This window comes from Helianthus annuus, chromosome 2 (genome assembly GCF_002127325.2).
Source record: "Helianthus annuus cultivar XRQ/B chromosome 2, HanXRQr2.0-SUNRISE, whole genome shotgun sequence".
NCBI lineage: Eukaryota > Viridiplantae > Streptophyta > Magnoliopsida > Asterales > Asteraceae > Helianthus > Helianthus annuus.
In genome coordinates this window covers 173,435,429-173,453,693 of record NC_035434.2, presented here as the reverse complement: position 1 = coordinate 173,453,693, position 18,265 = coordinate 173,435,429, and the positions used below count along the sequence as shown (strand labels likewise).

The following is an 18,265-nucleotide window of genomic DNA, read 5'->3' as shown; positions in this document are numbered from 1 at the left end:
AAAAAAATATATTTTGAAGATAAGTTACAAAAAAATTAATGTAGTTAGCTATTAAAGAGGAAATTTATAAATTAATGACCTATGTAGATTCACCAATGTACCCTTATAGTAACATTAAATACTTATATTATATGAAGTAAAATAAAACATTCTTATTGGTTGGAATTTCTTATTTTTTTCTTCTTACAAAAACTAAGTTTTTCATATGTGTGTCTAGCTTGTCATGACTTCTTACATTCATATGTTTATTATATATATACATTAAAAGACCATATATTTTTACCTACAAACATGTTGTTAATTTAGCATACACATAACCTACATACGTGTAGGTTATTAAACAGTGAAAATTTTCCATATTTTGTTTTGAATTAAATTGTAAGAAACAATAAATCTTACATTTGTAACATTTTCATTTACTTTTTAGGTTTTTAGAATTGAAAAAATAGGTGATTCATTGCGTTATGCGTGTTCTCGCAATATTTAGCGTTCTGCACAGAACCTCCACCTTACTAGGATATTATATTATACATAGAGTTAGTTATGTAGTAGTAGATTTTATGTATGCGATGATATATAGATAGGAGAAAAATAAAAGCGTACATAAATACTTTGTGCTTCGCGTATGTGAAGTGCTACGCTTTTACATTTTGCATCCTACCTCATGACTATCGCCTCGTCACACAATTTTAAAACCAAGATCCAAAACATAATCATGACTTTCAATGCAATTTTTGCATGGGCAAGTTAGACGCAAAATGTTCGTGTTGTAAAGTCGATGGTCATACACTCTGTGATGTGTGTCAAAACGCAAGTTGGTGTTGCATAATCACTATTGAGAATATACTAATGTCTTGCTCTTCCAATTAGGAAAAAAAAGTAGATAAATAACGTTTCTTTTAGTTTGAAATTCTTTTGTTTTACATGATCTGATCCGAACCGAACAGAATTATCTATTTACATATTTAAGCGCTTAAAATTTTTAAAAATATTCCTTACCCCTATGGAAAAATTCCTCATCCGTCAGTAAACACATGGTACTTGATTTCATCTCTAGACTAAATCAAACCATACCCAATAGTTCAAGGGCTACTTCGCAACTTCCCCACATTCTAGAACCCTGACCCGAATCAAACCCACCCGGTCAAACCCGACCCGCCCAATTGACCGACTTTAAACCCACCCGCCGTACATATACAAAACAAAATCCCCAAATTCACATACCACTCGTTCTTCGCATCCACACACTCGTTCGTCAAATTTCATCTCATAACAAACCCTAAGTAAGTTTCACCTTCGTTTTCTTCTGCAACAATTTATATATCTCTCGATAATTTGTATGCCTGTTTCATGTATTCATAATATCTACGCATGTTCACCAATTACATATGTGTTTTTACGCGATCTGTATCGTCGTTGCGAATAATTTGATCTTATTTTCGAGTTTTCGGTTCGGATTTATAGGTTTTAGTAGTTGTTGTGGTTAAATGTTCAATTACGTCGGTTTATTGTTTCCGATAGATATTTAGGTTTTGTTCGTTGTTTTGGTGTTTTGAGTGTTTAACTGTTTTAGGTTTAGGTTTATGGCTTAATTTCCTGTATATTTGTGTGGATTATTTGTTGATTTTTATGTATTTTGGATTTTAATTGATTTCAGTGGATAAGTGGAAGGGACGTACTGTTACGAACAAACCCTAGGAAGTTTCAGCGTCGTTTTCTTGAGCAAAAAGCTTAATCTATTCTGTTAATTTGTTTAATTGTTTCATGTATTTCTAAATCCGAATCCCTACGCATGTTTGTTCAATTATATATGTGTTATATACCTAAATTCTAGTCTCTACGGCATGTTTGCCGATTATGTATATGTGTTATTCATGTTTTTTATGTGATTTATATCATTGTTACGGATGATTTGATTTAGTTTTTCGAGTTTTTCATTCCGCTTTACAGGTTTGAGTAGTTTTTGTAGATTATTCTTTCGAAAATATATTTAGTTTTTGTCTTGTTTTGTTTTGTTTTGTTTTGTTTTGTTTTGGTGTTCGAGTGTTTTACTGCTTTAGGTTTATGGTTTACTTTCGTGTATGTTTATTTGGATTCTTTATTTATTTGTGGATTTTGATGTATTTTGGATTTTAATTGATTTAAAGGGAAATGACGTACTAACGTTGATTTGATTTTTGTGTTTACTGCAGTTTGTTGAAGAGTTGGAAACATGGATCCAGTGGATTTGGAGATCGCAAAGACACAAGAAGAAAGGAAGATAATGGAGGCAGCACTAGCACCAAACTCCATTACTTTCGATACTGAGCTTTACGATGGAAACAATCGGTTTCAGGATTACAACAGGGAGATTCCGACTAACGATGACGAAGACAACACTGATGCTATGGATAACGAGGTTGCAAGGAAGTTAGCCTCTTACACTGCTCCGAAATCACTCTTGAATGATATGCCCAGGGGCGGTGATGATGAGTCGTTAGGGTTTAAGAAGTCGCAAAGGATTATCGATAGAGAAGATGATTACAGGAGGAGACGGTTGAATCAGGTTATTTCTCCGGAACGACATGATGCTTTTGCTAGCGGTGATAAAACCCCCAAACCTGAAACACGAACGTATGCTGATGTCATGCGGGAAGCCGCGTTGAAAAGAGAGAAAGAGGAGACATTGAAAGTGATTGCGAGAAAGAAGAAGGAAGAAGAGGAGAATAAGGCGGCGGGGAAAGATAAGGAATCGGTTGCTGCACCGCCAGCTCAAAAACGGAGGAACCGATGGGATCAATCGCAAGACGATTCTGGTGCGAAGAAAGCGAAAACGGGTTCCGATTGGGATATGCCGGATTCAACTCCGGGAATCGGAAGATGGGATGCGACCCCGACCCCGGGGAGAATCGGTGATGCGACCCCTTCAATGTCTAGGAAAAACCGATGGGATGAAACTCCGACACCTGGTCGGTTAGCTGACTCAGACGCTACGCCAGGTGGCGGTGGAGTGACACCTGGCGCTACTCCGGCAGGTATGACATGGGACGCGACGCCAAAACTGTCTGGTCTTGCTACCCCGACACCGAAACGACAGAGGTCAAGGTGGGACGAGACACCAGCCACCATGGGAAGTGCGACGCCTGGCGGTGCGACACCCGCAGCCGGTTATACACCTGGCGTGACACCTGTTGGTGGGGTCGAACTAGCCACACCGACACCAGGTGCGATAAATCTCCGTGGTGCGATCACACCAGAACAATATAATCTAATGAGATGGGAGAAAGATATCGAAGATAGAAACCGCCCATTAACCGATGAAGAACTTGATGCGATGTTTCCACAAGAAGGGTACAAGATACTGGAACCACCTGCGTCTTATATTCCAATTAGAACTCCCGCACGAAAGCTTCTTGCTACACCGACTCCGTTGGGAACACCGTTATACGCCATTCCTGAAGAAAACAGGGGTCAACAGTTTGATGTCCCGAAAGAGATGCCAGGTGGACTTCCGTTCATGAAGCCGGAAGATTACCAGTACTTCGGTGCGTTGTTGAATGAAGAAGACGAAGAAGATTTATCTCCAGATGAACAAAAAGAGAGAAAGATCATGAAACTGTTGCTTAAAGTCAAGAACGGGACCCCACCACAGAGGAAAACAGCATTGAGACAGTTAACCGATAAAGCCCGTGAATTTGGTGCGGGCCCGTTATTCAACCGTATTCTTCCGTTACTTATGCAGCCTACGTTAGAAGACCAAGAGAGACACTTGCTGGTTAAAGTTATAGACAGAGTTCTTTACAAGCTGGATGAGCTTGTTCGACCTTACGTTCATAAAATTCTCGTTGTGATAGAACCATTATTGATCGACGAAGATTACTACGCCCGTGTTGAAGGTAGAGAAATCATATCGAATCTCAGTAAAGCAGCTGGGTTAGCAACTATGATAGCTGCTATGCGTCCTGATATCGATAACATCGACGAATACGTCCGAAACACAACCGCAAGAGCTTTTAGCGTTGTCGCATCAGCACTCGGAATCCCTGCTTTGTTACCGTTCCTGAAAGCTGTTTGTCAAAGTAAGAAGTCATGGCAAGCTAGACACACAGGTATTAAAATCGTTCAACAAATCGCTATTTTAATCGGGTGTGCGGTTCTTCCCCATTTACGTTCTCTCGTCGAGATTATCGAACACGGGCTCAACGACGAGAATCAAAAGGTTAGAACGATTACCGCGCTGTCGCTTGCCGCACTTGCTGAAGCGGCTGCACCGTACGGTATCGAAAGTTTTGATTCAGTTCTTAAGCCGTTGTGGAAAGGTATCCGGTCCCACCGTGGGAAGGTTTTGGCTGCGTTTTTGAAAGCGATTGGTTTTATTATTCCGTTAATGGATGCCATTTATGCTAGTTACTATACGAAAGAAGTTATGGTTATTTTGATTCGTGAGTTTCAATCTCCTGATGAAGAAATGAAGAAAATCGTGTTGAAAGTGGTGAAACAGTGTGTGAGTACTGAAGGTGTTGAAGCGGATTACATTCGAAGTGATATTCTTCCAGAATTTTTCCGAAACTTTTGGGTTAGACGAATGGCGTTGGATCGAAGAAACTATAAGCAACTTGTTGAAACAACGGTTGAGATCGCAAATAAAGTCGGTGTTCCCGATATTGTAGCGAGAATAGTTGAAGATCTGAAAGATGAAAGCGAACCTTACAGAAGAATGGTGATGGAAACAATTGAAAAGGTTGTAGCAAATTTAGGTGCGTCAGATATCGATTCCCGTTTAGAAGAGCTTTTAATCGATGGTATTCTGTACGCGTTTCAAGAACAAACTAGCGATGATGCAAACGTCATGCTTAACGGGTTCGGTGCGGTGGTCAACTCTCTTGGTCAAAGGGTGAAACCATACCTTCCTCAAATTTGTGGTACGATTAAATGGCGTTTAAACAACAAAAGTGCGAAAGTGCGACAACAAGCTGCAGATCTGATTTCGAGAATTGCGGTGGTTATGAAACAATGTCAAGAAGAACAACTCATGGGACATCTCGGTGTCGTTTTGTACGAATATTTAGGTGAAGAATATCCCGAGGTTTTGGGTTCGATTTTGGGTGCGTTGAAAGCAATCGTGAATGTTATCGGTATGACGAAAATGACTCCACCAATCAAAGACTTGCTTCCACGTTTAACTCCGATTTTGAAAAATCGTCACGAAAAGGTGCAAGAAAACTGCATTGACTTAGTGGGCCGTATTGCTGACCGTGGTGCGGAGTTTGTCCCTGCTCGTGAGTGGATGCGAATCTGTTTCGAGCTGCTTGAAATGCTAAAAGCCCATAAAAAAGGAATCCGTCGAGCTGCCGTGAACACGTTTGGTTACATCGCGAAAGCCATCGGACCACAAGACGTCTTGGCCACCCTTCTAAACAACCTTAAAGTCCAAGAAAGACAAAACCGTGTCTGCACAACCGTTGCTATCGCAATCGTTGCAGAAACATGCTCGCCGTTTACGGTTTTACCCGCGTTGATGAACGAGTATCGTGTACCCGAGCTAAACGTGCAAAACGGTGTTTTGAAATCGTTATCGTTTCTCTTCGAGTACATCGGTGAAATGGGTAAAGATTATATCTACGCTGTTACTCCGTTACTTGAAGACGCACTTATGGACCGGGACCTGGTTCACCGACAGACCGCAGCGTCAGCGGTTAAGCACATGGCTCTGGGTGTGGCGGGCTTGGGCTGTGAAGACGCGTTGATCCACTTACTGAACTACGTCTGGCCCAACATCTTTGAAACGTCACCGCATGTTATAAACGCTGTGATGGAAGCGATCGAGGGGATGCGTGTGGCGCTCGGTGCGGCCGTGGTGCTTAACTACTGTTTGCAGGGTTTGTTTCATCCCGCACGGAAGGTTCGAGAAGTTTATTGGAAGATTTATAACTCGCTTTATATTGGTGCTCAAGATGCGCTTGTGGCAGCTTATCCTATGCTCGAGGATGAAGGGGATAATATCTACAGTCGGCCGGAGTTGACCATGTTTGTCTGAGGTTGACTTTGTTAAAGTTTATCACTTTATCGTATTTCGTTATCAACTGTTTTAACTGTTTTATCGTCTTGTGATGTTTTTGAACTGCTTAATATGGATGCTGCTATTTTCGAACTGATAATGTGTGTGGAGTAATGCAGTTGTTTTTTATTTGGGATTTGTTTTTATATTTTTATATTTTTGTTTTTTATTTTCTATTTTTTTGGATAACAGGTTCCTGGTGCACACGGTTAAATAGGCGCGGGTGAGTCAACTATGGTGAACAAGAAGAGGTAACTTGAAACTCATATTTGATAGCTAAATGCAAGATTCATACCATAATGTTTTCCGTTTTTTTCGTCTTTTAATAGCTACCTTGACGGTATCCCATCGGGAATCGGTTATTTTGCTCGTCTATGCTTGTAAACTGTGTAGGATTTGCATGTCATAGTCGATGATATGATTTATGACTCGTGCTGTTGTAGTAGAACAAGTTTAACAGTTCACTTGTAGGACGCTTGGATAGTTATTTTGAAGTGGTTTTCAAGTTAACATGGCGTAACTGCTAAAAAAGGCAATCAGAACCTTTTGGTTTTACTGGTTTTAATCTATTTCGATACGAATCATTAAGTGGGTACATGTTTGTGGTTTTGGTTTTACGTTTGATATTCGAATCGGATTTGAAAAAACCAACTTTCGATCCAAAACTTAAATTATGTGTTTGGTCTTTTAAGGAATATTGGATTTAAAATAACCCAAATTTTCACAAGTGGCCGATGACACTCAACTTTTGATTTGTACCATAACACTTCCAACATTCAACTTATTTTTCTCTAGCACTCTCTAACTTATTGAACCGTAACCTAGTTAGTTGATGTGTCCCTTTTGCCGACGTTACATTTTTGATGATGTGGCATTTTTTATGACGTGACAGACATCAGCTAACTGGGTTAGAGTTCAGTTAGTTAGGGAGTGTCAGAAATAAATAAAAGTTGAGAGGGTTGTGGTACAAGTTGGAAGTGTTATCGGCCAATTGGTGAAAGTTGGAGTTATTTAAATCCAATGGAGTAGGATCAAATACAAACCACATTTCGCATACAAACTGTAAGAACCATTTAAAAGGTGTCACGTAACGTCCAATCAATTATAGAGAAATAATAAAATAATATCCTATATAATATCAATTATATTAAATTCCGCATAAATATGCTAACAATCAATTAATTATTTATTTGGATCTTCCTTTTGTTTTCAATGTGCTGATTAAGAAAAGTGCCGATATCGTTCAAGTATGTGCTAAAATCAATTATCTTGATTAATTTTCATGTGCTAATATAATTCAAAAGTGCTACTTTTATGTATGTATTATTTTGGTATATACTAATTTTACTTTTTTAAGTGTTAGGATTTGTTCGTACAGTTTGTAAGATAAATATGGTTTGTACCGGAACCAACCCCTAAATCCAATTTCCTAATAATAAATAACAAGGATAGGTTTTGTTGCAACCAGTATTTATCCTTTTGATAATTAGCACGCCAAAAGTACAGTCACTCTTTTGTAACATGGGTAATAAAGATTTCAACTTTGGAATAAAGCACAGCCAAAAATTGAAGAAGAAAAGTATCCGGAATATGCTCTCATAAAAGCCAGATATTTTCTTTAGACAAACGATCACGTGCAATGTTATAAAAACCGGTTTTTAAATCAAACCGGATTAGGCTAGAAAATGGTTCAACCGAGCGGTTCAACCGGGTTGACTAGCTAACTCTATAATTTCATAAATTACAACATCAACTCAAAAGTAATCCAAAAATGCATGATTACATATTGAAAGACGATCCAAAAGTAAATACATAATAAAAAATAATCCAAAAGATAATCGGAAATCATTCAATTTTCTAAAAAGCTCTTTTAAATGAAAGTGTACGATGTATTTAAGTCATTTGAGTGTTGAATACATCAATTATTTTCGTTTCATACAATATTAAATATAAACTTTTAGTTACGAATAATTATAATATATAAAAGTTACATAAAATAAGTATAATATATAATAAAAATAAGTAACAATCCAAAATAAAATAATCTTGAGCCGGTACCGGATTTTACCGCCGGTACAAACCTTATGTCATTTCACTTATTTACCGGTGTGTTTCATACCGGATTTACATCTGGAAAAGATAATACCGGTATAACCGGCCGGTATTTACCGGTTTTTAAAACATTGATCACGTATCACATGCCATGGTTAGCTTGATATAGATTTTGGCATGGTTGTAAAACAAGGTTTCCAAGGCCGAGTACTCCCCGAGTCACTACAAGGTAGGCTGCCGAGTCGACTTTCTTCGACTCCGCCTAATTACTCAGAGTCGGTCAAACGTGGTCAACCTCGGCCAGAATTGGATCTAGTAGGTCAACTCGTGCCGAGTTTGACTTAAATAATAATAAAACATAATTTCTATGCCTATCATATTAAAGAATGAATATCATTTTCACGTATTTTGTTATAAATATTAGTAGATTTTTGTTATTTGACATATATTTAATCTTCAAAAAGTAATTTCTTTATAATTTAACATGTCCGAGTACTCCCCGAGTACTCTCCGCCTAGACCGAGTACTCTTAACTCCCCGGTCTACCGACTAGGGAGCGCCTAGCGACTTTTGCAACCATGACTACGACTGAACACAATCTAAGACAAAGCTCTCTAGTCCTCAGCTGATTCATTAACCCCAACATAACTCAAAATTTGTTTTTTATCTTTACTCAACAACTCTAGTTTCATACGAACCTAAGATAATTCAATGATAAGCAATTAAAGAAGATTAGCAAATTAATTTATTCTTATAAAGAAAGGTCGGTGTTGTTTTGATTGTCTAACATACACCCTTCAAATTTTCTCAATTATCTTTTTAAACTCTAATCAAACACGTGCTGGGTTTTCCGCTTTTGAGTTTTGACACTCAACTTTACACCTCACATCCATTATCACTAAGGTGTAGTTTGTTTTTTAGAGGTAAAACATCTGCAGTCTGCGGACCACATATGCTGACATCTGTAGAAGAAGAGGTGGACCAAACTTGTGCAGTCTACAAGAAGAAAATTGTTTGTTTTTTACTTCTGCAAACTACTGAATCATGTCAATCCATAACAAACACAAAAAAATCTAATCAAACAATTTATCAAGATTAACAACAATTGTAATGAAACAAATATAAAACTATAATCAAACAATCTATCAATATGAACAACAATTATAATATGAATTTAACATAAACAAAAAAACAATGCTTAAACAAACATTAAACATACCTAAAGTATCTAAAAACCCATATTTTTTTAATTGATCTGTTGCAGCAAATCCATAAGCTTGTTCAGTCATTACCGTCCAGTCATATCGAAATCAAGGCCGTAAACTCCGTTGAATCACGGTTTGAATGAATTATAGTGGTGGTGTTTGATCACTTGTGAATGTTGCAGGTCTTGATTTCGATCTGACTGCACGATTGGAGACAGTGAAGGAGATTGGGGCGACGATTGGAGTCGGTGAAGGAGATTTGGGGTTGTCGGCGGTGAAGGGGGCTCAATCAGAGGTGGGGGAGGTGATGTCGGGTCAACCGGAGGTGGTGGAGGTGACAGAGCTGTAGGGTGGAGGAGAGGGTAGCGACGACGCTGTGGGGTGGAGGAGAGAGGTGGAAGCTGTTTTGGGATGAGGAGAGGGATGAGAGATGAGAGGTGAGAACGGAAGGAGAACTAGGGTTTGAAGTGGTATGAAGAGGTTAGAAGAGGGAAGTCCAGGTCTGCTGGATTAAGAGGACAAACATATGTTTTTAAATGAAATCACTTCTAAAAGACAAACACTTTGTAAAACAAAAGGTCTGCTCGTGTCGGTGCGGCGCAGACAAAAGAGACCAGGAAGAACTTTTAAGAAAAAATAAACAACCCCTAAGTATTCTCTTTTCATATTATCTTATAACGAGAAAGTGTAATAGTGTTGATTTCAATTTTTTTTTGTGTTGCTACACGTGTTTGAATTTCGGTGCTGATAAAAACCGAGCGAAACCGGTAATCATTGTGTGTTTTTGATGTCATTGAATTATTATAACTCTGACTGGTGCCTATAGTTTTATTCCATCTCCTCACATGGTTGAATTACTTTCAAGTTCATACAAGTCTACCAATGTTTTGTTTATCGATAAAAAGATTGTGTTTTTTTAGAAAGTCTTCTTACAAAGAATCAAGTTAAGATTTGTTTTTGTTGAATGCAGTTTTGTAATATTCTTGATTTCAGTTTTTTTTTTTTTGTGTTGCTACACATTTTTTAATTTTGGTGCTGATAAAAACCGAGCGAAAACGATCCGCTCGATTCAAATTCAATCCGAGCACGAGCATCACTTTTGTGCTCGGTTTTGCAAATTCGATCCGATCGGATCGGATGGGTTGTAATTCAATCCGAGCACGAGCAGACCCTCGCTCGGATCGGATCGGCTCATGAACACCCCTAGATTACATAATTAGTCTACATAGTTTTTTTAAAGGGTAAAATAGTCATTCCAAATAAACTTAATAAAAAACTTAACGAAAGCTAGTGTTAGTTTCCAAACTTGAACCATATAACCAAAATATACAAACATTTTAAACATAGACAACGAGTACATGTATATGGTGACTATGGCAAAACACTATGTTTGTGTAGTTGACTCCAACAATAAATTAATAATGTAAATCAACTCACATCACACCTCATCTTCACAAGTAGTCCACGTATACTGAAATTCTATATTTACCTGTTTTTAAAGATTTCCATTTAAACATGGATGTTGCAACAAAATCCAATCATTTGACACAATGATTGAGAAGTCTTTGGGGGTCGTTTGAGTAAACTCGATCCGGTTTAAATCAACGGAGCTAAAATTAAACTTGTTTCAAGTTCTGTATTTAAACTCGAGTTCGGTTGTGTAGGATAGTAAAGTATTTAACTATTTTTACGTATTTATATTATTGATTATACATTTATACAAATAATTATCATTGGGTATCGTAAAATACATTATTTAGTTTTTAGTATAATTATGTATGCAAGGTTGAAGAACTCGCTAGTCGCTAGCGGGTCGGTGAGGTAGGGACTAGCGACTACTCGGGATTACTCGGGATTAATCGGATCGGACTTTTTATGTATAATTTTAAGTTTTTATACATATATACATATATTTTTATACGTAATTTTTTTAAGTGGACAAGTTTTGACCGGAATCTGGGAGGTTTTGGCCGGAATATGTGTTTTTTCTGATTTTTTCTGATTTTTCCGATTTTTTCTGATTTTTTTCGATTTTTTTTGTTTTTTCCCGATTTTTTCCGATTTTTCCCGACCGACTAGTCGCGATTAGGGCCGACTAGGGCCGATTAGGGCCGACTAGCGATTTTTTTACTGATTAGCTGAAAATTACTCAGTTGATGGGCGACTAGCGACTAGTCAGCGATTAATCGCCGACTAGTCGCGATTTTTGCAACCATGGTCGTAGTAGGTCCGCAGAGCTGAAACTTAATACTAGGTTAGTTAACTCTTCTTTTTTCTTTGTTTGTTTGCTTCCGGACCATTCAATTTTCACGTGTTTATTATGCCATTGACTTCTACAGCTCTAGTACTTGCGAAAAATTGTTTTTTCATTTGTGCAAAGTTACAAATCTTTGATGTTTTAAAAGCTACGAGTGAAGTGACTTTTATTTTGAAAGTCCCTCAAATTTAGAGCTCGCTTTAAACCTTGAAAAACGTTAAACCTTATCTCTTAAAGATAATCTTAATATCATATGAACATCTTGTTACTACTATTTTCTAAAACAAATTGCTTTTAACTCACATCCGTTTTAAACACACATCGTTTGATCCGAACTCATTTTGACCTAGGAATGAGCATTTGAGACTTGGTATCGATACCGAATTTTCTGTGCTGAATTTTTTTCGGTACCGATTTGGTACTCACTTTTTGACGTTTTCAGTGTCGGTATTTCGGTATGGTACTGGTACTTTACCGAATTTTACACACAAATACTGATACCGTACCGAACGTTTTTGGTTCCAATACCTGTACCCATATTTAGCGAATTTCGGTATCAGTACCGATACCAAAAATACCAGTACTGAGCTCATCGCTATTTTGACCCGACCGGTTTGCATAATTAGTTACCGGCTTATTTTTCTTGTATGACCCGGTTTGAGTGGATCCGTTTTCACGGGCTACTTTATATATGTTTCTATGAACCGGTCTACGTGGACCAGATATTTTGATTTGTGTACGTATATATTCATCCAGTAGAAAAATATCTTATCTTAGATAACCATATATAATAAACCACCACCACCACAGTGCCATAAACCCTAGCCGCTTGTACTCTCGCTAAACCCTAATTCCTCTTAAGGTACGAAAATTATCCTATTTTTACCAGATTTGATCTTATTTGTTCTTCAATTCATCAACATACGAAGGTTAATTATGACCAGTTCATCTGCAAATCCCCGTATACATTAAGAAATTTGTTTTAATTGTAGCTTACTTTCTGTGAGTATATGTTATGATCTAGTTTCGTGTTATCGTTGTTGATCTTCTTAAAATCGATGTGTTGTGGGTTCTTCAAGGGTTTATGGCATCATAACTAATTGTTATTTTTCTGTTTATTTAGGGGTGCAAACGAGCCGAGCTACTCGCGAGCTACTCGAGCTCGACTCGAAAAAAAGCTCGAACGAGCCGAGCTTAAACGAGCTCGAGCTCGAGCTCGAGCCCGAGCCTAAAAACAAGCTCGTTTAGTAAACGAGCCTGAGCCCAAGCTTCGCTTATCGAGCTTGAGCCGGCTCGCGAGCCTAAACGAGCTTTCTGTTTATATATATTTTTATTAATATAATAAACATTTATTTATATAATAATAATTACCATTTATATAAATATAAAAATAACTAAATTATATGTATAATAATAATTATAATTAATAAAAATCAATTAATAAATACTAAACGAGTCGAGCCCGAGCCGAGCTCGAGCTTGAAAAGTTACATTCGAGCCGAGCTCGAGCTTAAGAAATAAAGCTTGAATCGAGCCGAGCTCGAGCTCGAGCTTTCATATGTTAAACGAGCTCGAGCTCGAGCCTGGTCGAGCTCGGGCTCGGCTCGGCTCGTTTGCACCCCTATGTTTATTAAGTAAGGGGCTGTTTGTTTAACTCTTAACGAGAGTCTGAATGGTTAAACCTGGTTCAGCACTTAATGGTTTAGACTGTTTGTTTCGTGAGCACATGTTTGAATGGTTAAGACATTTGACTCTGAATGATTAAGTATTATACTGAGTCTAAATGGTTAAGAAGACTTCTAAACTGAATTGGTTCTGAACGATTAAGAATTATACTGGTTCTTAATAGTCCAGACCTCTTGCTAGTTCAACACCTAATGGTTCGGACCTTTTGCTGGTTCAACATTTAACCATTTAGAAGCTGCCAAACAGCCCCTAGGTGTTTTAGTTTATCTTTGTAATTATTATGTAATTATGTAATATGTAATGTTCTGTTTTTGTTATCAGTGGAAAATTCTAAATAGTCTCATTTTTTTAAACTTTTTTTTTTCTGTTTTGTTAGGTGATTGTTTTAAAATTATCAATATTTTTTATCAAAAAAAAAAAAAAAAATCAGGTTGAGTGCCTGAGTATGTTGTTGTAAATCATGCTTTTTTAGGTTGTACATGTCTGTAATTTCAATATAAAACATATATAATGCTTATTTGTGTCTAGATCTTGGGTGAGTGATGCTAGAAACCTATAGGAAATATAAAAAAAATTAGAGTAAAATGCCAAAATGGTCCCGAGTTTACGCCACTTTTCTCAATTCAGTCCAAAAATGAAACTTTTTGTATCTGCTAGTTTTTGTTTTTGTTGCTGTTTTTATCCAATTGGCAAACTAAGCAAGAATTTTCTTTTAACTCCTCTCCCCCTTGTCGTTTTCCTCATTTAGTTAAAATATATTATGACATGAAATGACGATTATACCCTTCATTTAAATGAGGAAAACGAGAAAAAAGGGGAGAAGTTGACAGAAAATTACAACTCGGTTTGCCAATTGGATGAAAATGGCAACAAAAATGAAATCTTAGGGACCCAAATACAAAAAGTTTCATTTTTGGACTGAATTGGCAAAAGTGGTCTAAACTCAGGGACCATTTTGGCATTTTACTCAAAAAAATATTTAAATATTTGCACCTCCGGTATGAAAAGTGGTGTTCGCTTCTCGTTTTCTTTAAACAAAGTGGAGAATGAAGGGTTTACCCGTGTAAACAGAGGACAATGATGTGGCGCTTAGGCGGCACAAAACAAAGAGTGAATGGTATACTTCATGGCCTAATGTTCATACTTCATTTGCAGGTTCATAAAACTTGAACAATTAGAATGGCTTTCTACAACAGAATTGGAAGTCTCATGAAGCAAAGTATCTCTCAGAACACAGTATCAAACGGGCAAGTAACCGGACCATCGATGTTCAACGCAATCCGTTGCATGTCCTCAAAGCTTTTTGTTGGTGGTATGTTCATACTCTACTACACATAGAGGTTACTGACTCACTTTTGTTCATGTGATTGTGAAATTTGATCGCTTGTGAATGTTGCAGGTCTTTCTTACCAGACCGATGACTACTCATTGAAGGAAGCGTTTTCTGGATTTGGGGAGGTAGTTGAAGGTGAGAATAGTTTGTATTAAGTGTCGAATATTCAGAATTCAAGTATGATGCAGTTCTATTTTTAAATTTTTTCCGTATTGTAGTATTGGTGTTTGTTATGCTCATAGTTGTCGATAGCGGCTATAGCGGTCGCTATTGCGCGCTATATGGCGATGCGACCATGTGTCGCTATATAGGTCTTAGCGATAAATAGCGAACTTAGCGACAGTTAGGTTTTTTTTTTTTTTTTTTGATGTTAATATCAATTAGATATAGCTATAAAATAGCTGGATTTATAGGTTTTTGTTAAATATACATGTAAAATATCATATATACAAGGGTATTTTGATGTAATATACATATAAAAATTTTCAAAATTCTTTTTCTAGTGTAATCGCTATTTATAAAATAGCCGTCGCTATTTGTCGCTATTCGCTACGTAGCCTATAGGTGCCTTGTCGCTATTTGCCATCGACAACTATGGTTATGCTTGATTTTAGAGGTGAACAGAAAAAACAAATAATCTAACTATAATTGAATTAATTAAAAAACCATATTGAAATAATCAAATTGATCCAGAAACAAATGGTTTGGATATGATTTTTGTGATAACTCAGTTTTATGGTTAGGTTAGGGTTACATATGTTTGTTTAGATTAAGCGAATAGGACTAACGTTAAAATATTTCTTTAATTTTTCTGGTTTTTAAAAAACAATATGTTGTATGTTAGATTGTCAGGTTGGTTCTGTTATAAATTTGTTGAATAATTGGATTTAGAGTAAATTACGTTTTTGGCCCCTGTGGTTATGTCACTTTTACTATATTAGCCCAAAATAAGAATTTTTAACATATCTGCCCCCATGGTCTCTATAACTAACCATTTTGGCCCCCATGATCTCTAGACTTAGGGGCCAAAGTGGTTAGTTATAGAGACCATGGGGGCAGATATGTTAAAAGTTCGTATTTTGGGCTAATATAGTAAAAATGATATAACCACAGGGGCCAAAAATGTAATTTACTCTTGGATTTAACTTATGGTTTACTAAACTAATCGAATCATATATATTCTAATAATTGAATAACATTAACCGGTCCGTTTAGAGTGAAATCGACCGGTTTTGAAAATCTAAAAACGAAAACATCGGTTTTAAGTTTTTTTTAGCGTATAATATAACTAAATTGACCCATGTTCACCTCCACTCGACTTAGTTTCTTCAAATTAATCATGTAGTGACTAGTGAGTGAGTAAGCTCAAATCTTAAACGGTAATCGGTAGCCTGTAGCAGCGCTGATCATGATCATGCTTCTTGATTTATCGTCTGTTGTTGCTTGTTATCGTCAATTGTCATGTGGTAAAATCAGTTCTTATTAATTGTTTATTTTTTCAGCAAGAGTTATTACTGACCGAGAATCTGGGAGGTCAAGGGGATTCGGTTTTGTGAACTACACTAGTGAAGACTCAGCATCCGATGCTATGAAAGCGATGGATGGCCAGGTAAGAAAATGAAATTTGTAGGACCATTCAAGTAATTTGTGTCATAAGTTTAGCTATGCAGTTAATATCGGTGATGTATCGGTTATATCGGTCCCCTAGTAAAATATCGGTCTCAAATATCGGTCAAAATATCGGTACCGATAATATCGGCGATATTGACCGATATTACCGATATTTGACAGATAAAACGAATATATCACTGAATTATGAGTGTTAAATTGCTGTATATATACATTCTGCATTATATTAAAATTACCTATATCCCACCAATATCTCACGGAGATAACCTATATCTCAAATATCGGTCCTTGACCGCCGATATTTCACCGCATTAACTGCATAGATGTTTAGTAATGTTTGGTTTAAGGGGCTGTTAAATGGGTAGTTTATGTGTGTTGGGCCGTTGGCAGACTGAACCTAACACAAACCTGAAAATCAAGCGAGACACACTAACCAGAATATTACACTTGTATTTATTGGTTGACACGAACACAACACGCGTAATCTGAACACTAATCTTATTTAATTTTTTTTTTTTATTTTTTTTTTTTTTTGCATATTAATACCTTTATACAAAGGTACAACAAAAACCATAAATTTATGTAAAACAGTTACAGTTAAATATAAAGTAATAAAACTTGATGTCGATTTCTTTTTATTTTTTATATTTTGGAATAAAATATCACTTTTAAGTTATGGCATAAGTAATTTTTATTAAAAGTTATAAAACGGAATGGGTTAAATGGTTTAAATGGGCTAGTCCTTGAACAATCCCGGACTCGTTTAAATGGTTTGTGGGTTCGACTTCAACTTATCTAGACAAGCCCAAACCTGTGAATTTTGTGTTAGGTTTGTGTCGTTATTCATGTCATAAATCACACACCCATAGTTTGCTTTAGAGTTAATTATTGTTTTCGTCCCTGTGGTTTGTCAAAAATCACTATTCCAGTCCATTAGTTTAAAAATTGCGATTTCAGTCCCTGTGGTTTCACTTTCGTAACCATTTCAGTCCACCTTGTAACCATTTTAGTCCCTGTACTTAGAGAATAAATGGATTGAAATGGTTACGAAAGTGAAACCACATGGACTGAAATGGTTACGAAAGTGAAACCACAGGGACTGAAATCGCAATTTTTAAACTAATGGATTGAAATAGTGATTTTTGACAAACCACAGGGACGAAAACAGTAATTAACTCTTTGCTTTATCTGTAAAAAGAATGAAGGAATGATGTTCATTCCTAATGGAAGTGTTTGGTTAGTGGTTTTGGGCCTTTGGGCTTTTAAACATAGATGTCAAACCCACAAATTTAGGTTTTTTTAAGCCCATCAAGCATAGAAACCTATTTTTATTCTAATTCTACTATATTCTAACATCTCATGTCTTTTTGATTGTTTAGGAACTCAACGGTCGAAGCATTCGTGTTAGTCTTGCCACCGAACGTGCTCCTCGTACTGATGGTTTTAATCGCGGCGGCTATAACCGTGGTGAGGCTAGAAATGACCAGTACTAGGTACAATATCCTTTAAGTCGATAACAGTTTATTCTCATGATGTGAACACAAGATTATTGATTTTGTACGTCTCGTTAAAGAAGTTTATGAACCGATTAGTATTCAGTCGTTTTGTATACGCGTTCTTTTTGGTTATTTCTTGTGCTTGGGAATTAATGTTATTATCTTATGGTCTAGTTTCATGCTTGTGACAAGTTGATATAAAAATGCATTGCTACAATTCTACAAATATGCATAATTTGAAAATGGTTAGTATGTATATTTTTTATAGAGTTAAATGCCATTTTAGTCCCTGTGGTTTGGGCCGTTTTGCCAGTTTAGTCCAAAGGTTTCATTTTTAACCTATGGGTCCAAAAAGGTTTCACAGTTGCCATTTTAGTCCATTGGGCTAACTCCATCCATTTTTTCTGTTAACAAGAAGACCAATTCGGTCATTTTATATGGCTGAATTGCCCTTTTAGTTAACAAAATTACATACAAAATTACCGAATTGGCCTTCTCGTTAACAGAAAAAATGGATGAAGTTAACCCAGTGGACTAAAATGGCAACTGTGAAACCTTTTTGGACCCACA

At 36.7% G+C, this 18,265-nt stretch overlaps 2 protein-coding genes across 3 annotated transcripts; both read left to right on the top strand.

The window, feature by feature from the left end:
* Positions 1–1,179: 1,179 nt before the first annotated feature.
* On the top strand, positions 1,180–6,602 carry LOC110927298 (splicing factor 3B subunit 1). Of its 2 annotated transcripts, XR_002585587.1 has the most exons (4): positions 1,180–1,283; positions 2,193–6,017; positions 6,230–6,288; positions 6,367–6,602. XR_002585587.1 is itself a non-coding variant. In XM_022170962.1 (3 exons), the coding sequence occupies exon 2, from the start codon at positions 2,213–2,215 to the stop codon at positions 6,014–6,016; it is 3,804 nt and encodes a 1,267-aa protein (XP_022026654.1). In that variant the 5' UTR covers positions 1,180–1,283; positions 2,193–2,212; the 3' UTR covers position 6,017; positions 6,230–6,602. The 2 variants fall into 2 exon arrangements, 1 of the variants encoding a protein (XP_022026654.1); XM_022170962.1 differs by having other exon boundaries at positions 6,230–6,602.
* Positions 6,603–12,302: 5,700 nt separating this feature from the next.
* LOC110927295 (glycine-rich RNA-binding protein 4, mitochondrial) lies at positions 12,303–17,871 on the top strand. Its single transcript, XM_022170961.2, has 5 exons — positions 12,303–12,413; positions 14,393–14,549; positions 14,637–14,705; positions 16,073–16,179; positions 17,579–17,871. Exons 2-5 carry the CDS (start codon positions 14,417–14,419, stop codon positions 17,690–17,692), a joined length of 423 nt encoding a protein of 140 aa, XP_022026653.1. The 5' UTR covers positions 12,303–12,413; positions 14,393–14,416; the 3' UTR covers positions 17,693–17,871.
* The last annotated feature ends 394 nt before the right edge of the window (positions 17,872–18,265 follow it).